This window comes from Haemaphysalis longicornis, unplaced genomic scaffold, assembly GCF_048455015.1.
Source record: "Haemaphysalis longicornis isolate Haplotype H1 unplaced genomic scaffold, Haemaphysalis longicornis Haplotype H1 scaffold_3, whole genome shotgun sequence".
NCBI lineage: Eukaryota > Metazoa > Arthropoda > Arachnida > Ixodida > Ixodidae > Haemaphysalis > Haemaphysalis longicornis.
The window spans coordinates 78,768,729-78,786,958 of NW_027526335.1; the positions used below are offsets into that span (position 1 = coordinate 78,768,729).

The following is an 18,230-nucleotide window of genomic DNA, read 5'->3' on the forward strand; positions in this document are numbered from 1 at the left end:
ATTTTTCTTTGTATAGTTATACAATACATCAGCCCCATGTTTGTCCACGGGAATAAAACTCTAGTCCTCCTAAGTTTATTTCAGCTGATGGGCTATAGGAAGTATGCTCAGTCGGGAATTACGAACAAAACATGTTTTTGTTTCGTGCACTGCTTGGACTGCACCCAGCTTCTGATGGGCTATAGGAAGTATGCTCAGTCGGGAATTACGAACAAAACATGTTTTTGTTTCGTGCACTGCTTGGACTGCACCCAGCTTCTGATGGGCTATAGGAAGTATGCTCAGTCGGGAATTACGAACAAAACATGTTTTTGTTTCGTGCACTGCTTGGACTGCACCCAGCTTCTGATGGGCTATAGGAAGTATGCTCAGTCGGGAATTACGAACAAAACATGTTTTTGTTTCGTGCACTGCTTGGACTGCACCCAGCTTCGCTGGCCATCCGCCTCTACAGGGTGGAAGGGCACAAAATTTTGTGCGTGTTCACTGTGTTCACCCATATACTAAGCGATACAATGACCTACCAAAAAGTTTATTTGTGTGCCTACGCATCCCCACGAATCATCATTTGTCAATGATTCCAAAGATCCCACCAGCTAACGAAGGGCCATGAGGACGCTTTCAAGCTTCATTACTATACGTGTTTCTGTGGGTTCGTGCGTACGAGTGTGCGCCGTGCGTCTGTGGAGTAGTAGTGGTATTAGTAGCCACTTTATTAAGTGTGAATGCACTTTATAAGCGACCCTGAATTCCGTTGACCGCCGTCCGTTCACATAGCAATAGCTGCAGGTGCGCGCGCTCCTCGTCTTCCTTGGCAACGGGGGGAGATGGCACATACCCACGTGGGAGATTGGCCAGGAATCTCCTCGTCTTCCTTGGCAACGGGGGGAGATGGGCGCGCGCTGCCTGGCCGCTGACATGGCACATACCCACGTGGGGGATTGGCCCGGAATCGGGCGTGAGAAGGGCTAATGCACCCGCTTAAAGGAGTACTGACACGAAATTTCAAAGCTGAGATCCGCTCTAGCAATCAAGTACAACGACAACACAAATAGGTGTCTGTGCATGGCACATACACACGTGGGGGATTGGCCAGGAATCGGGCGTGAGAAGGGCTAATGCACCCGCTTAAAGGAGTACTGACACGAAATTTCAAAGCTGAGATTCGCTCTAGCAATCAAGTACAACGACAACACAAATAGGTGTCTGTGAATAAATGTATCTTTCTTTCTTTGTAGTTGTGTGTGTGTGTGTGTGATCTCTCTTCCGCGAACATTACCGAACCGCGCAAATTCAACTCCTGCATTCGCACTTTCCCATTCTTCCCCTCGGGGAAATGCGGGGAAATTTTTTAACATTGGGTTCAGGTTACGGCGGTGGCGGAGGCCCTTGCGACGTCCAGGGCTCTGGCCGTGACGGTTTCTTGTGTAGCCAGGTCAGAGCTCCCCAGAGTTTGCTCCCTGTGAGATTAACGTTAACAGGGCATCTGCAGGGGCTAGTTGGTGCTGCATAGATTGAGTGGAGAGCCCTTAAACTTTGACTAGTAGAACAAGTACGAGAAAGGCTACAAAAGACTACGCTTCGTCCTGTTTTGTAGTCTTTTTCGTCCTTGTTCTACTAGTCAAAGTTTAAGCGCTCTCCACTCCCTGTGAGAGGAGGAGGGGAAAGGGGGAAGGGGTCACGCGGACACTCACAGCTCTAGGGAGTGGAAGAGTGTGTCCAGCGCGCTACATGAAGGGCAGGGGGGGGGGAGGCCAGTTGGTGTGGGTGGGTGTTCACAAGGAAAGTGCGGTGTGGGAAAGTGCGTTTGTAAGAGCCGCCGCCCAGGGCGAGGCGCGGGCATTGCACTGCGCTCACGTAGACCCGTGCCACTACCCCAAACTTGGGCCGATGGGGCATGCAAATTGCTTAAATCCGGTTCAATGCAAGAGAGGGCGCCCCCGCCTCAGCAAGTGCGCGATTGCACCTCCCACCAGCGCTTCTCCGGCGCCCAATCAGCGCGTGCCGTGTGGCAGGAGAGAGACTTACAACCTTTGAATGCACTTATACACTGCATGGTTCGCCCCTCCCCAGGTTTCACGTTAGTGGAGGTGGCCCGTTTTTTTCTTCCCGTGCCCGTCCCCCTTTCTTCCTAATTACCCAATGACCCAGAGGCCTTCCCTTTATCAATACAAGCTATTCAACACTATCATTATTCTATGGGCAAAAATAAACGCTTAATTAAAAAGGCAAAAAGGTAGAAGTATAAAAGTAAGTTTGTTTCAGCAGCAGCCACTTTATTTCTCCCTCACCTGTACTGATAAATGTAGTCCTTTTCCAACCAATCGTTGGTGAGTACGTATCCATTTAAATGTAGATCATATATCACGGCCAATTTTCCTATGTGGGTATGCGTTAGAAAGAAAGGCAAAGAAGAAGAGGCACGAGCATCCATTCAGCAAGGAACATCATCATCGTCAAATTCTTCAACGGCGTTGCTTCTCCAAGACTCGAAATATTCGGTTGGGTAAGTAGCGTACGATGTCTTGCACGAGTAGAATGGCACAATCCGGCTGCCTATATACATAACCTGCTTTAAAAAAACGGCTTCGAATGTTCAGATGTGCCGTACCTTCGCTGGTCTGTGCTGCTCATCAAGGCATTTTCACTCGCTACCGGCACGCCCAGGGCTACACCATAGGGCTGGGCATTTTGATCAAATTATAGGTTCTTCAAGACAATCATTAAGTTCTAATTAAAACTGAATACTTAGCAATAATAAGATTTTGTTTAAGATGCGTGATTAAGCAAGACTATGGGAAACATGTGCTACTCACGGGTGTCTTGTATCTCTATCTTAGAAATTTCTCCTGGGCTCGTATCATCTCCTATGAATAGCAGCAAAACCCCTTAATCGCTACGCCACTGTGTCTTATGCATGATGTGAAGTGATTACGCCTACCTATGTTTATACACACGTACCGACTCTTCTTCAAGCAGTGCATATATATCACACCCTGCGAAAGAATGCAGCGATAGTGTATCATAAAGTTCTGTAAGAGGTGAACAAGCTTCAACTGCATAATAAAGCGCACCAAGAATTTTTGTGGGAGGAAATGGTGGACGTTTAGCAAGGCCCCATTTGAAAACGAGCGTGTCGCGTTGAGTACACACATCAGAATTTAATTACTTGGAAACAAAACGGGCCCATCGTTATCGCGATCTCCGCATGGCCGGCAGTTTCCGCTAAATCCCCTACGTATACTGATCTCGTCAGCCGCCCAAAAAGCGGCTGACTGCTGCCGCGGCTAGAGAACGACGCGCGAGGCAGTGGGCGGGGAGAAGCGCGCTGGGAGCAGCCGGCCGGTCTGCCTACAGGTCCGCCTACAGATGTTAGGCTTAACACTGCGGCAGATGCTCGATTGCAGCTCTTGCAAGCGGTGCAAATGACGATTGTTAATGCAATTGGCCACCACATCATCACCTCCTTTCTCGTATTGACAGCTTTGTTTGGACTTGAGTCCCATTTAGTAGAGCGGTAACGAGCTATCGCTCGGGCTACCTGCGCCTGCCTGCACCACTTCGCGGCCGCGGCCACCGCCTGCACAACGACCCTGCGGCTCCGTAAGTGCGCCTGTCGTGTGCGCGGCGCGTTTTCGCGTCCGGTGTAATAAAAAGACATAAAAATAGAGTGCCTAAAACTGCTCGAGAACGCCGCCAGCTGCACCATGAGCTAACGAAATCCTGCCGCCTCCGCCGCCGCGGATCGACTCGTTTGTAGATCGAGAGCAAAAGCTCTGACCTCCGTTCGGAGCGGAACATGGGGCTCGCGCATCGCTCGCACTAGGGTTCCTCTAGCGTGAATCCCAGGTGCACAGTTACCTGTTTGGTCGGGTCAGCAAGCGAGTGGGGACGCGGGTTTGATTCCCGGCCACGGCGGCCGCTTTTCTGATGGAGGCGAAAAGTGACGCCCGCGTGGCCGAGATTTCGGCGCACGATAAAGATCCCCAGGTGGTCAAAATTAATCCGGAGCCCTCCACTACGGCGCGCCTCATCGCCTGTGAAGCGTCGGCGCGTTGAACCCCACAATCAATCAATCAATCAATCAATCAATCAATCAATCAATCAATCAATCAATCAATCAATCAATCAATCAATCAATCAATCAGCAAACGATTTCGAGCTAGAGTTCCTCTATTCAGCTCAGAGGAACTCTGGCTCGCCCTCGCTTACTGATCGGACCAAACGGGTAGCTGTGGTAACTGTGGTTCCCGTCGACGCCGCTCGAATCGCTAACGTAGTATGACGTCACTGAAACTTTGCTATGCTGGAAATACATCGACGTCATGGTTAGTGGCCGGAGCGATGGGTCCCGATCTCTCGAACAAGCATTTCCGTACTTTTTAGAAGCGAATTAAATATATCATAAACGTTCGCTGTACTCAGCACTTCGTGTTGAGTGCCCTTGCACAACCGCTGGATAAAAGGCGCACTGACGTACGTGCGCACTCATCCATCGTCTTTTTACAGACTTAAAATTTGGTGTCACAATCCATTTAAAGGGACAGACAACCGATTTTTGTCGAGTATATGTTATTTATCTCAAATGAAAGGGCATCCCTTAAAACACCTTAAGGCGAAACGGTTTTGCTGATAGGGCCTATAAATTTTTAAATCGAAATTTTTAGATCTACGAGCCGCACGTGCCCTCCCAAAAATAATGCTGGCAACCATGACATACAGCAGCGCGGCAACATACTTTTGTCTGCATGCGAGATGAAAAGTGATATTTAAAAACTTGTTATCGGCTTAAAAATGCAAATTGCAGGCTTTCTTATTCCTTTAAGGTTTTTGGATCACTAGAAGCAGCCAGCTGTATGTATTGATGGCCTAGTGTAACATACTATATTTTGCACGAAGGCGCCATCTGTTGGGATGGACGAGAAATAGAAAGCTGGCTTCATGTTGTAGACGTCGGCAGTTCTGTTCTCCCCAGGCGCGTCCTCTTCTTTTTTAAGCTGCTGTCGGCGTTTTTGGAAACTGAAAACGAATATTTCGGCAGAAGAAACGCCCCTGACTCAGGCAGAACCGTCAAACAATCTGCTCCTTCACTGGGTCTGTTTAATGAACGCTGCCGTTTATTCTGGGTATGGAGGTTCAGTGAGCCGCACTGAAAGCAATCCAGCGGCGACGCGGCGGCGGCTGGCCTGTCTTTCAAATTTTCAAAAGAATGGTTGAAACGCATAAACAATTTAAACTTATACAAATACTTGTGTTAAAAGGTTTTCAATAAGTGAATAAACGTTTCAGCAGTTTCAATGCTGCAAGGATCGCAGGCCACGTGACCAGAAGAGGTAATGTAGTGCCACGTTTGTACACTATGAACTGCCACCTTTCAGATCTCGGAAAGTTTAGTGCCAAATTAAAATGATTTAAGCCAATTTGTTTATAAATTGTTTGTGCTTATCCCACTATATAAAACGCAGGCTTTCATTCGAGCTAGAGAACATATACCCGACAAAAATCGGTTGTCTGTCGTTTTAACTACATTCCCGCCGCACCTTATACTCTCGAGTGACAGCTAGGCCTAACAGCGTTGTGCTCAGCGACCCCAGCTTGATGCCGCTCATTAATGGCCGAAGACGACTCGGCGGTGGAGCCGGACGTGCTGCGGCTAGCTGGCCCAGACGGGACGATCGTGCGGACTTGGCGAACCATGCTGAGCGCACGCGCCGTCTGGTCCTTGGCTGGCCTCGTTTCGTTCGTGCTGGCCACGGCAACCACGGTGCTCATAGCGTCGCCCTCTATGGGCGGACATGGCAGCAGCGCTCCGGACAGTCACGGCGAGGCCCACCGCAGCGTCGACCACGAGCAGCTCTGCCAACAGCCTCCTCCGCGCATCCCGTTCATCCCGCCGAAGTAAGCCGTGCAACTTTTTCTGGCACTGCGTGGGACTCTCGGGAACCCAATAGGACCGTTTATATCTCACTTATCCGGCGACGTTACTGGGATCACCGGACAGCCGTAAAAATATCCCATTCAATCGAATGGAATGAACACACATTTATTCAAAGAGTCAGAAGAATGGTTGGGAAGAAATGGGGGAAGGGTACAGCGTGGGAAAGCAAGCCAGCGAAAAGCAGTCCTCATGCCTACTTTTCTGATTAAGGTCGGCATAGTTTCAAGCAGGTACTTTCTGTGAGGCTGGAGCTGCAGCTCCAGCCCCACAGAAAGAACCTTTGACACCTATGAGACTTTGAAACCTCCATCCATGGGTGTACCCAAAGTTCGTAATTAGCCGGTCGTAGCGGGCGCCAAATTAAAGAACATCCAAAAGTACGACTAATGCGACGAGCGCGTAATTAACATGCTTCGATTGAATTGATTTAGATTCAAGCAGCTCCTGCAGCTCAGGTAGGCACGCATGATGAAGCTGATTTTGTGGCGCGAAAACATTTCGAGCAAGCGCTGCGAATTGCAAACGTTGAACGTACGCAGCAGAGTATACGATTTGAAATCATTTTTTGTTCTAGAGAAGCCACGTTAGCTTCGAATAGCGCAGATGAGAATTTTCGTGACAACGCAAGACTGGTAAGCCTACTCCTAGAATGAACCGAAAAAGCGTGTGCGGGAAAGGCGTTGGCCGCTGATTCATAAGACGCACTTCGCACCGTTCCTGTGCCCTCAGGGTCGAGGGTGTTCCGCCGCCCAGATACGACGACCAGCTGCTGCTTCAGAGGCCCGTGATCTGCATCCTGCAGAACAAGCACTTCCGGGAGCGCCTCTTCTACCACGCCGCGTTCACGCCTTTCGAGTACTGCACCTACGTCGTCCTTCAGTTCTTCCATGTGACAACGACCAACCCCACGTACCGCACCTCGCACGACGTCCACTTTCTGCGGAGCGTCGTCAATGCCTCGCGAACACGGTATGAGCCTCCTCCGATGAAACATGCATGTATCGACATTCATACTGCACATGTCCTGGGCCCAGTTTGGCGGGTGATGGTGTATGTAATCGAAGGACTGACACCAAGCTTTGCGACCTGTGACGATCCAAAGGTCAGAGCCCGCAGGGTAGGCACTACGTATATATAGGTAATCATTTTTTTTGAAGGGGTGCACGGAGTAGCTGGGGTGCCACCACGACCAAGTAAAGTTGGTCGTGGGTGCCACCTGTGTTGCCATTTGGTTATGTTGGGTATGCTCTCTGCTATGTCGCTTCCGAGCGAACACATCTCAGTGAATCAGCCATGGCCCGAACGACGCAGCACAATGGAAGGCAGTTGCTGATGATGATGACGCATCACTCTTGAGCATGAACTCTAAAGGTCGTATTCTCAGTCTGTCCTCCAGTCGACGTGTTTCCGGCGGAGGATGCCACAATGCCTTGACATGCGAAAATCGCTTCCAAGGATCTCCTCGAGTGGAGGCGCGAGTGGAGGGGGGGATTCAGAACACGGAGTTAAGATGCGTCATTCTTTCTCGTGAAGACCACGGAGCCCGCCCAAGCAGCGAGGGCAATGTTGGCTCTCAGTCGCTCATGAACCTATTAGACGTGTGTTTATGCTGCTCGAGCCGCGAAGAGGCTTGGTTCGCATCGGGCATTACTTCAACAGAAAGCACTCAGATATTTTCGTTGTCGCCCTATGGTTTTAACCACAACTCAACATTTCTTCATACATCACGTAGTTTGTTGATAATGTGAAAACCTCGGATTAGAGATGTCAGGAATCTGATTGATCCGTTATGTCTGGCTTCCGCAGGTAACTTGTTTATCGACAGCTGACCATAGGGATTTGAACCGAAAGCATGTAGTTATATTGTCCAGGGTACTTACATCGTGCACCACAGCATTCGAAAAAAGGGAACTTGTAAGTTGAGGAGCCAACCAATGATCCTTCATATCGCATGCGATTTCATGAACATGCCAGACGTCAATGTCCGGATTGTACGGAGTCTACTGTTGGCAAATTCAAATGACGTCCTGTTTAGTGTGGACAGCCTAGAGTGCTCTGCATGGGCGTAATCTTGGATACCATCAATTTTATTGCCCTGTCATTTGTTCTTATGTCATGTCTGCGCGTATGTGAATAGTGCTGTATTTGAGTACTATCGCCTCAATGACACCTCTGAATACTATACGGTCAAGCCTCATTCTAAAGCTGGTCAGAGAGTACACACGCATAACACTGCATTTGCTTCGCTAGTGCAAATACTTTTTCTACGCATACATTGTTTTTAAAGTCATCTACCATTGTTTGTATGCTTCCCCATGTATCATTGCTCCTTGACCGTATATCTCAGCAGCTGTTAGCGGTTTGCTTCTTTCTATCACAAGCCACCGCCCATATAACAGAACGACAGCTGACAAGAAGACACCGCGTGTGTAGTTCTGGCTGATGTGCAGTGCATGGCGATACAAGAAGTGTGCTGCATGCAGGCCCAAGAAACTGCGGGGCCAGTCGGACGTGGTTCCCGTTCTTCTGGGCCTCGGCGTGGACGAGTCAGACAGCGCTCGCTTCCACCACATGGTCGTGGCCGACTCGGAAGACGCCTTCGTCGGGGCCGCAATGGTGCATATCATTATGGACAACCTCGGCGGAGTGCACGTCAACTGGCTCTACCCCGGTGCGGTCTTCCACTCCTGGTGCTACGGCCAGAACTTTCCCGAATACCGGACGAACATTTTGGGTATCGAGCACGGCAGTGGCGCACGCAGGATTTCATTTTGCGAGTAGCGGGAAGGCGGTGGGGGACTACGAAAGAAACGAACAACATGAAAGGAGAAGGAAAAAGAAAGAAACCTTGGGATGCCATGGGGGCACTCTTCATGTAATTCATGTTGTTCTGCTTACTTTTGTATTCTTGGGTGGGTATTGCAAAATGGCTAATCGTCGTAGTGAGCGCAGACCTCGAAACCGCGTGTACAAGCTAGGAGGGTAGCTTGCCATAGAAAAATAGTTATCAGTAAGATGTGGTGAAACAGAACAGCTGAACAGAGAAGGAATCCAACATGGGGGGAGGTTAGATTCCTCCTCCTTGTGTCCATAAGCTGCGCTGTTTCACCACAATGTTAGATCACCAACTCGCCTGATTGTTCATTCTTCTGTAGTTATCAGTCGTCATTATGTAGTGATAAAAGCTAGAGTTATTGCCCCCCCCCCCCCTTGCCAGATTCGGCAACCCCCCCTTCCACGGTCCACCCTTTGTGCACGTCAGTGGAGCTCGATATATCTAATGCCACCATATGTCGGATTTGTGCGAGAGGTTGCAGTGAGAAAGCACAGCAAACAGTTTTGGCGGACCGGGTACAAATATCAGGCATTCGGAATATAACTGACACCACGGAGCTTTTATGGAAGCTTTATCATTAACAACGTAATGTGTGGCAAGAAATCGGCGACAACACCGCGGGAGCTTTTAAATGAGCTTCTTTCTTGTCGGTGCAAGGTGGCTGTATGCGGTACGGTGTAGGTCCCGATTTCAAACAGGTAGTGCGCGATACGTGCGCAGGCGACTGGTGCGGGGATACGGCGGACAAGGACGGCCTCCTAGATCTTCTGAACAAGTTCCGGGCCTCGCTGCCGTCCCCAGCGTACACGCTGACGGCTACGATAAGCACCCGGGCCGCAAGAAAGAACTACGACTTGCAGGGCATTCTCGATGTCGTCGACTACGCCGTGGTTTACGCCCCGGACTCGTACCTCACCGTCGAGTGCCACTTCAACCGAACGACTGTGGCGGCCGCCATACAAAAGCTCGCCACGAAGACCACCAGCTCGCGCCAGGTCAACAAGCAAGTATAATCTTGGCTGCTAGACAGCGCATTGTGCGGAAATTTGATCCGTAACCAATCACACGCGGAACGCTGCCACAACGATCAAAACGTGCGTATCTTCAGTTTTCTGAGATCGAAATTTAATTTCAAAGTCAGTTTGCTTATGTACCTTGTGCAGTATGTGTCATGTACGTTTCGTTTATGTTTCTGTACGACACGCACGCCAGCTCGAAAACGCACCCACCAGGCGTGGTTGAATGCGCCTGGTGGGTGCGTTCCACCCGAGGTGTATCTATTGATCGCCTCTACACCATGCAGGTGTTATAGCTGTGTACCATAGACATAATATATGTAATACTATATCGGATCAAATTCGGGACGTGGAAAAAGGAGACATTGAGGATATGCGGGGAGAGAGAGCACCGACGTTGCAGAACAAAGCCTCGTTGAACTGGCAGAAAGGTTTGTGGTATACGGTATAAAAGGAAAGGTGAAAAGCACGTGCGATGCGCGATGCTTGCTTTGATTTTGGGGGGCGCAAGGAAAGTACAGCACATTTGGCTTCGAGCGCGCGTGCATTTGTGTCCGCTCTTGCGGGTGTGTTTGTAAAGCGAGGAACATGCCAAGGGTTGGTCAAGGTTTCCAGCGCCTAAGCGAAAATTGGCCGCATATCTGTTCGCAAAAGCGCTCGCCAGGCAACAGATAACACAGATAAGGCAGCGGAGAGCTAGTGCAAGCAGTCAGAATCAGTAAATGTGTTACTAAGAAGAGATTCAATGGCGGCACCTAGCTGATCCTAAACAATGCGTACAGCAGCTTCGCCTCTACACGGGCTTCAAGAGACGCTTACGCAATAATCTCGGTACCCTGCCCTAAAACTGCCTCGTCAAAAGCCCAGGAACTCTAGCGCAGTGAAATGCAGAAAGCGTGAACATGCTTCCCTACCTTGGCTGGGTGCAGCTGTGCTACGCCATGCGGCTGTCTGCCAGTACGTTTGTCGCGCCGGTGGCCGCGCTGGGAGCCCGAGCCAGCGGCCCGGGTCCGGAGCAGCGCGCGAGCAAGTCAACCGGCAGGGCGTCCCACTTTGAGCTTTGCGACGCCTCGTGGATGGTGAACGCCAAGGCGAGCACAGGCGAATGCACGGTAGCAGTCAAGGTACGAGCGTTACTACGACGAGTTGCGCCTGCTTGAACCCCATTTCTTCCCCGTTGCCGGGCATTTCTGACGACACACACCCAAGCTTAATTTTCGCTCATACACACTGGACACATAACGTCTAGTAGACGTCTACTAGTGTCTTGTAAGGTCTTAAATATCTTGCACTATAAAAGTTACCCATAAGACGTATATTGCTGCACATCTTGAAGACGTCCTAACAGAGATGGCTAGAGGACACCTGCACAAGACCTCCGACGTCTGGAGCTTGATGACATGTTGATAAGTCATCTTTGTTAAGGTGGCTAGAAGACATACGGCTCAACGTGTACAAGATGTTTAACTGTCGTTGTAAAGCTCCTTAAGGCACCCACAAAACGTCCATCTAAAGACGGCTATGGTAGGTCTTGTGTGGACAGCTGAAAAATGTTATTAACGCGAAGCTTTAGTGCTCTCACTGATGACGCCTGTAACGCGAATACGCCGAGCGGAAAAGCTAACTTTCTCTGACGATGATGATTATTCTGCAGTGTTGCAACATTAAAACGCTTCCCTGCGAAGCTTGACGACAGCTCCGTTACGCCCCTTCCGCTAAAGGTTGATGTGCAGCAGAGGAAGGAGGTGAGGCATGCGTGCGACAGCGCGACGTAAATAGGCCTAACGTCATGTTGTGAGGTGAACATCGACAGCCGTTACTCACAGGCCGGGATGAGAATGGCGCCGCTCTGCGTTAGGCCTAACGTCGCATCTTTTGGTTGAACCCCTCAAGCCGGCAACAACTCAAGAAATCGCCAGCTGAAGTCCAAGCAGCAGGTATACCGATTCACGCCGTACACCCAAAACCCAAAGATAGGTCTACTTGCACACCCGAGAGTTAATTACTGCAGGTATTCTAGAAAAGTGGTGCGTACCTCCAGAGTAGCACATTTCGCAGTGTGCGATTGGCCAACCAAAGAAACCATATAGAGTTCGCGTTTAATCATCGTCGTCGTTGGAACGGCGGGGTGAAAATCTTTCTCTTAAATATATCAGATGTTGAGCTAGTGAAGACGTTCACACAACGTCGATTGCAAGAGAGCTAAAAGATGTCGCTTACAAAACATGCTGAAGACGTTTTTAGAGCAATATCTTCTAGATGTCTTGCAATCATTGTCGTGCAGACGATGTAAAAAACATTTTCTATCTCCACAAGGCGTACGATAATCACCTTGTAATGGATGTTTCGTGAGTGTCGTAAGGAGCTTAACGAGCGAGCAACTTAAAGGGCTACTGAAGCGCTTTTAAAATCGGGTAAAATTCTATTTTTTACAATTATTACACTGGTCAGTTTATGCCTGTAAACTTTTTTTCGGAATTTTTAGCTTGGGGACACCGGTATTTGTCAATAAAATTGACCCTATGCCCCACCCACTGCTGCCTCCAGCATCGCCGGAGGAGCCAGAAACCTAAAGTACCTGTAAAATACAGGGGCCTTACAGAAACCGAGAGGCAGCGACCGGATGTAGCGTCATCTTCGGAAGACTGCCAGCGACTGCTGTGTCCCAGTTTTCTGGGCGAGGTTCCGAATTAAACAGGCGTGTAATCTGCACTTTACTAATCTGTATTGTCTACAGGTGCTTCTGCGTCGACTTATAACCGCAATGCTACCGTGTTTTTAGAGATTTCCTAAAGCGACTCCTAGACACCAGAGATTTCCCACTCGAGCACCCGTGGCTCGGGTAGTGAAGTGTTTCATGCGCGAAGCGACGGGCTCAAACAAATACGGAGGCGCCCCAAGTTCCTGATCCATTATTAGAAGGGGATTAGAAAATTTGTGGGACCGCAACGCTCGTGGTTTCCCGAACTTCTTACTCGTTTTCCCGATCAACATTGTTGGCTATGACGACAGTTTAGACACATACATATGAAAAATATTTTCTATCTCCACAAGACGTGCGGCGTTTTGTATGTGTCTTAAGGAGCTTGCAACGTCAGTCAGCTAGGACAACTGTTTTGTTTAAGTTAAGCCACACGCGTATTCACGGCGTTGATTGTAAGGGCGCTAGAAGACTTTTTGCTTCTTAAAGCGCGAACTACGGACGCGGAAAACACAGAGGAGACGACGACACATGCAGTCATTTGTACCGTCGTCTCCTTTCTGTTCTCCGCGACCGTAGTTCGCGCTTTAAGAATTAAGCGCGCCCAAGCAATTATACCCTTGCCAGCTAGAAGACGCTGCTTTCAGAACGTGTTCTGTTCGGTATCAGATACTTAATGCAAATTATTATGAGGATTCTTTTCTACTGTTGCCTACCAGACATGTCTCACGGAAGCTGAAGAGACGTAATTAGGTCCAGCTGTGAGAATTGTTTCAACCTGAATCGTTGTTAGGATAGCTGTCCAGGAGTTTTGGGTCGCAGAATGGAAACTTAAAAATCCTAGAAATAAGGCTACAAGGTAGGGAGGAGGACTCATTGTTGACTGGCAGAAGGATGGGGGACGACGTTAGCACGGGTGGTGATAGGTGAAAAAACAAAAATGTCGCCCGGTTAAGCTAGTAAATATATATTTCTTAGCTTATCACTGTGCCCCATCTGCTTGGTCGACATGGTCCCGCTATGGCGCCCAGACACGGTCGTCAAACCTGCGAATTGCACAGCCAGTTTTGCACCCGCTACCCACGTGTTCTGGGGACCGGTCGACTACCGGGTACCGGTTCCGGGACCGGTTCTACACTCTGCTACGACTCTTATTCCGGCAGCGCAGCGAAGGGGCAGTATTCTATTTTGTTTATCCCTTGTGCTAATTACACAAGCCCATCATTAGCATATCGCAATTAAAATATGCTCAAAAACTCACAGATCCATTTCGTCGGGTGTATCAGGAAGGCGAATAATGGCTTCCAGGATTATTCGACATCCCGTGGTTTAGGAATATGAAACACACCTTTGGGGTGCCTCAGTGTTGTAAGGTGATCTGCTGGAAATTATTACATAGCACTGATATATGCTTCAGTGAGGATAATGTTTCGAGAGTCTGCACCTGACAGACTATATGCTTGATCCTGAAACTGTTTCTGATAACACCTTATGACCTGCCAGTATTGGCAAGGAAATTTGACAGCCTGTGCACGAAGACAAAGGCTTTTTTTAAAGGCGAAAGCTTTATTAGTGGGACTGATGGCGTTCTGTAAAAAAAAAAAAAAAAAAAAAAAAAGAGAGACATGCATTTTTCCATAGACCGGTTGGTTGACCAAAAAGCTCTAATAAGATCTCTGAACAATAGTGCGTGCGTGAAACCGTGCTTTTATAGTGTCAAAATGATTGCTTAAAAATCCAAAGAAGGAACGGTTATAGATAAGATAATACACACATCTATCATAAAGAATAAGTACAATAGTTCACCCTTATCTCACCATGTATCGGTACACGTTTAGATCGTTCGTAGAGGAGTCTACTTAGTGTACAAAAAATTGTCACATGGTTTGCGTTTGCGATTTGGGTCTTGACGCACCCTTAGCTTTCGCGCCTCTCTAAACTTGCTTTAGGAAGGTAGGGTAAATTTTTGCCTTATTTTGCCTAAAAAGCTGCTTTTACAATGGCCATGCAGCACCTCTAGAACAAGGCGGAGCTTTTCCTGGCATGAGGTACTGGACTGAAGAATAGAATTTGAACACGCTTCTCAATTTGCATGGTTTTCGGACAGACATGCTGCCACACACCAACGACAGCACTTGGAAACCTCAAAATTAGCATCTCCTTTTAACACGCCCCACAATTATCTTTTCTAATAACCCATCCAGGTGAACACTCTTCAAGCGAATGTGGCCTGCACTGCACAGCGACACGTCCAAGCCAACATTGCCCAAATTTTTACAGAATATTAATTGTTTATATCTGCAACAAATACCAAGGCACTTCAAAGACATCAATAAATCGGGAATTTTATGTATTTCAAAAAACAGCACAAGCTCCGCTTTCAGTACCTTTGGGAGATAAAGTCAGGCTGCAGCTCAGTTAAGAATTTTACTAACAATTTTGTACTGCCCCGGAACATATGTTTTTTTTTTTTTTGTTTTCTGTTAGCGCCAGTTGAAATACAGCCACTGAGTCAAGGAAGCTGTCGACGCAGAGTTTCAAATACTTTGTGCGCCCGTCTCGGCCTGCGTGTTACCAGCTTCGCGTACTTGGCAAATCAATCCAGTTCGCCCTTGCCTTTCAGAGGCGGCCCGTGGCTGGAGGCGAGTTGGTAGCAGCGTATGAAACAGTGCAGAACCTCAAGCAGCGCTTCGACCTGAGCTTTGCTGACGGGATCGGGAGCCAGTGCGTGGCGGTCTACGACCTCGAGTTTGACGACTACCTGAACAAGTGCAAGCGGGGCTACTCGCCACACCTCAGAACCGTAGCAACTGAAGGCATCGAGGATACGGGCACACAAGTTTACGCAGAGATTCTATGAAACAATCCGCTGCTAATTACAGCCTGTCTTTTAGGGAGCTATAGAGGTGTGTATAATAAACAATATCACGACATATTGTTACAGTACAACCATATATGCATCGTACCAAGCTATCATGCACCAAGATTAAAAAAAAAAAAAAAAAAAACAATGGCGTGACTCGAAGGAAACCTATAGAGTGTAATGTTTCTAGTACAGTGGAGTAGCGGACAGTAATGTTTTCGTCTTATTACAAGACGTAATTGTAATTAGTTATCTAACTCGATACCCAAGAGAAAATATTCTGCTGGTTTCTGCTGGTCCCCGTTGAGGTGGTTTATGGCCAAATTCCCAGCTGGGACCAGCAGGCTGCTGGGACCAGCAGGCTGTTGGTCCCCATTGGGACCAGCAAGCTGTTGGTCCCAGCAGGCTGTTGGTCCCCGTTGGGACCAGCAAGCTGTTGGTCCCCGTTGGGACCAGCAAGCTGTTGGTCCCCGTTGGGACCCACGGCAATGGTCTAATTAGTGTCGCATGATGGCCGCCATGGGAGCAGTCATAGTTGATTTTACCCAACCGGACCAACCGTTTCCGCTCACTGAGTACCCAGATTCACTGTTAATTAGTTATAGTGACGCTGGCTAGTTAGTGAGCGGAAGCGGTTTGGCCGGTTGCGTCGAATCAAGACATACTGCTCTAATCAATCACTTGTAGTTGCGAAACTACACCTGCGAGGATTGCTGCACTGGGTTGGAGCAGTATGTCTTGATTCGACGCAACCGGCCAAACCGCTTCCGCTCACTAACTAGCCAGCGTCACTATAAATAATTAAAGGGACACTGAAGTGATATGTAAACATTGCGGGATTACTAGCGCAAATTGTAGTCCGGAGTCCCCAGGCCATGTTTCGACCACTCTAGGCGCGTTTACGCGATTTTATTTAGTAGAAAAACTAATTGGAAAACGCTGTCCTCCTCTCTTTACGCTCGCCCATTTTCTGTGGCGTTTTCGTGTGACGTCAGGAGGGGATGAGCTGGCAATTGGCTGCGCCACGGCTGCGCTACTGCACGGCTCCCCGGCCGACAGAGTCAGTCGGCCCAGCGTTTCGTCCGCCGGCCGCCGGCGGGTCGTCGCAATCAAGGAGGTTAAAAAAAAATTGCTTGGTCGCAATTCGTTCGCTTAGTTGAAACGAAGCCAGGACACGTTTGTGAATGGAAGAATGTGCCTTTCTTTACTTGGTTTGTTTGTACACTGTATCTAGCTCCAAGTCAAGGTCGCTTCAGACAAGCGCTGCACATGCGACGCTTCGCTGACTGGTACGCCAGTAGGAAAATATAAGGCCTCTTGAAGGCGGGAGAAGAGTCAGCGAAGTCAATATAGGTACTAAGCCAATAAAATCAACTGATATTTTTACCGTACAGCGTAAAACTAGGGCGCGGGAAACACTTTTTGCGCTGGGCGAACAAGCACAGCGGTCAGCAGCACGACTACGCATCTGCGAACGCTTTTCCGTCTACGAAATGCAATTGCTAGACGTGAGCTACTGTGGAAACTCGGGCGACGCTTACTGCACGATCGCAGTACAACAAATAGTCACCTAAGCGGCTTGAAATGCCAGCACTAAATAAAAGTGTAAACCGGTTGTACAATATATACCCTATATTAGCATGGCATTTGCGTCCCGCTCCGTAGCCTAGCAGCCTGGGGCGCTAGGAATCCACCGCAAATATTTTGCGAGTCACGAGTTCGAATCCCCGCCGGTACGTGCTTTTTTTTTTTTGTAAGTTAACTTTTTTGTTTTCTGCCGATGTTTTCTATATTGAGTTCACCTTTTTTTTGGCCGCAACGTTCATGGCTACACGAACTAGTTCACAAAACGCGCGCAGGCTGGCACTGGCGCGCTAGCGAGTTCTCGTTGGCGTGCTGTTGCCATAAGCACCGACTGCTTGCAGGCAGTGGGCACAGGCCAGAATGAACAAACCCTTGGCCTGGTGCGAACACGCTTTTTACGATACAGGCATGAGGGAGGCAAGCTCCAAATATGGGGGAAAAGCGCATGACATTTGGGCGTCTGCGGGTACGCGGAGGGCGTTCACGCACTGCGTAGGTCTCGGCTAGTGAATGCTACGACTACAAGCCGTCCTGGGAGGCTTATCTTGTGCATTTTACAGCCGACAACATGGCAGAAGCGCGGTACGATGATTACTGAGATATTGAGAATGTCCATCCAACAAAGCCATTGGTTATGTTTTACAGAACCGAAACCGAAACTTGTTTGATTGCTAACCTTGGGCATCGTCCAATCACGGCGCCCCTCCTCTCAACGTCACAGCCTTAGTTGGTGCGGCCGCCGCAAACCGCGCATGGTAGTTTTTCTTCTTTCGCGCTTTGTAAAATAATTACCGATTTGTCAACCGGATAAACGATGAAAAGTGTGCTAATTTGAGCCAGTCTACGCAGTGCAAGCAAAAACGGGAGCTTGACAAATTCACTTCAGTGTCCCTTTAACAGTGACTCTGGGTACTCAGTGAGAGGAAACGGTTGGTCCGTTTGGGTAAAATCAACTATGACTGCTCCCATGGCGGCCATCATGCGACACTAATTAGACCGTTGCCGGGACCCACAGGCTTGCTGCTGCCAGTTAGAATTAGTCACAATTGGTGGGCAAAATATATATCGCCAGTGGCATGTGCCTCCAGCTAGAACAGCATGATGTACACATTACACATGATGCATTCAGATGCATTTTATTTACCAGCAAATGTTGCAACTGCCATGCACACTTCCCTTGTCGTTTTTACAGCGAATTAATTTCCTGGCGTCCTGAACTCCTCTGGACAACTTATACAACGGATATTGAACAGCATTCCCATTATGAATTTATATCAGAACGGCATTCACCT

General features: G+C 48.7%; 1 protein-coding gene across 1 annotated transcript; it reads left to right on the forward strand.

Annotated features, from left to right (window-relative positions):
- Nucleotides 1-8,994: 8,994 nt before the first annotated feature.
- On the forward strand, nt 8,995-15,406 carry LOC144175291 (uncharacterized). Its single transcript, XM_077704376.1, has 4 exons — nt 8,995-9,004; nt 9,495-9,769; nt 10,720-10,914; nt 15,115-15,406. The coding sequence occupies exons 1-4, from the start codon at nt 8,995-8,997 to the stop codon at nt 15,349-15,351; spliced, it is 717 nt and encodes a 238-aa protein (XP_077560502.1). The 3' UTR covers nt 15,352-15,406.
- The last annotated feature ends 2,824 nt before the right edge of the window (nt 15,407-18,230 follow it).

What these genes read in the sequence shown, in the direction of transcription:
- LOC144175291 (XM_077704376.1), top strand. An exon ending in AGACCACCAGCTCGCGCCAG is followed by an intron (nt 9,770 to 10,719) that starts GTCAACAAGCAA and finishes GGCTGGGTGCAG; the next exon opens with CTGTGCTACGCCATGCGGCT. An exon ending in AATGCACGGTAGCAGTCAAG is followed by an intron (nt 10,915 to 15,114) that starts GTACGAGCGTTA and finishes CTTGCCTTTCAG; the next exon opens with AGGCGGCCCGTGGCTGGAGG.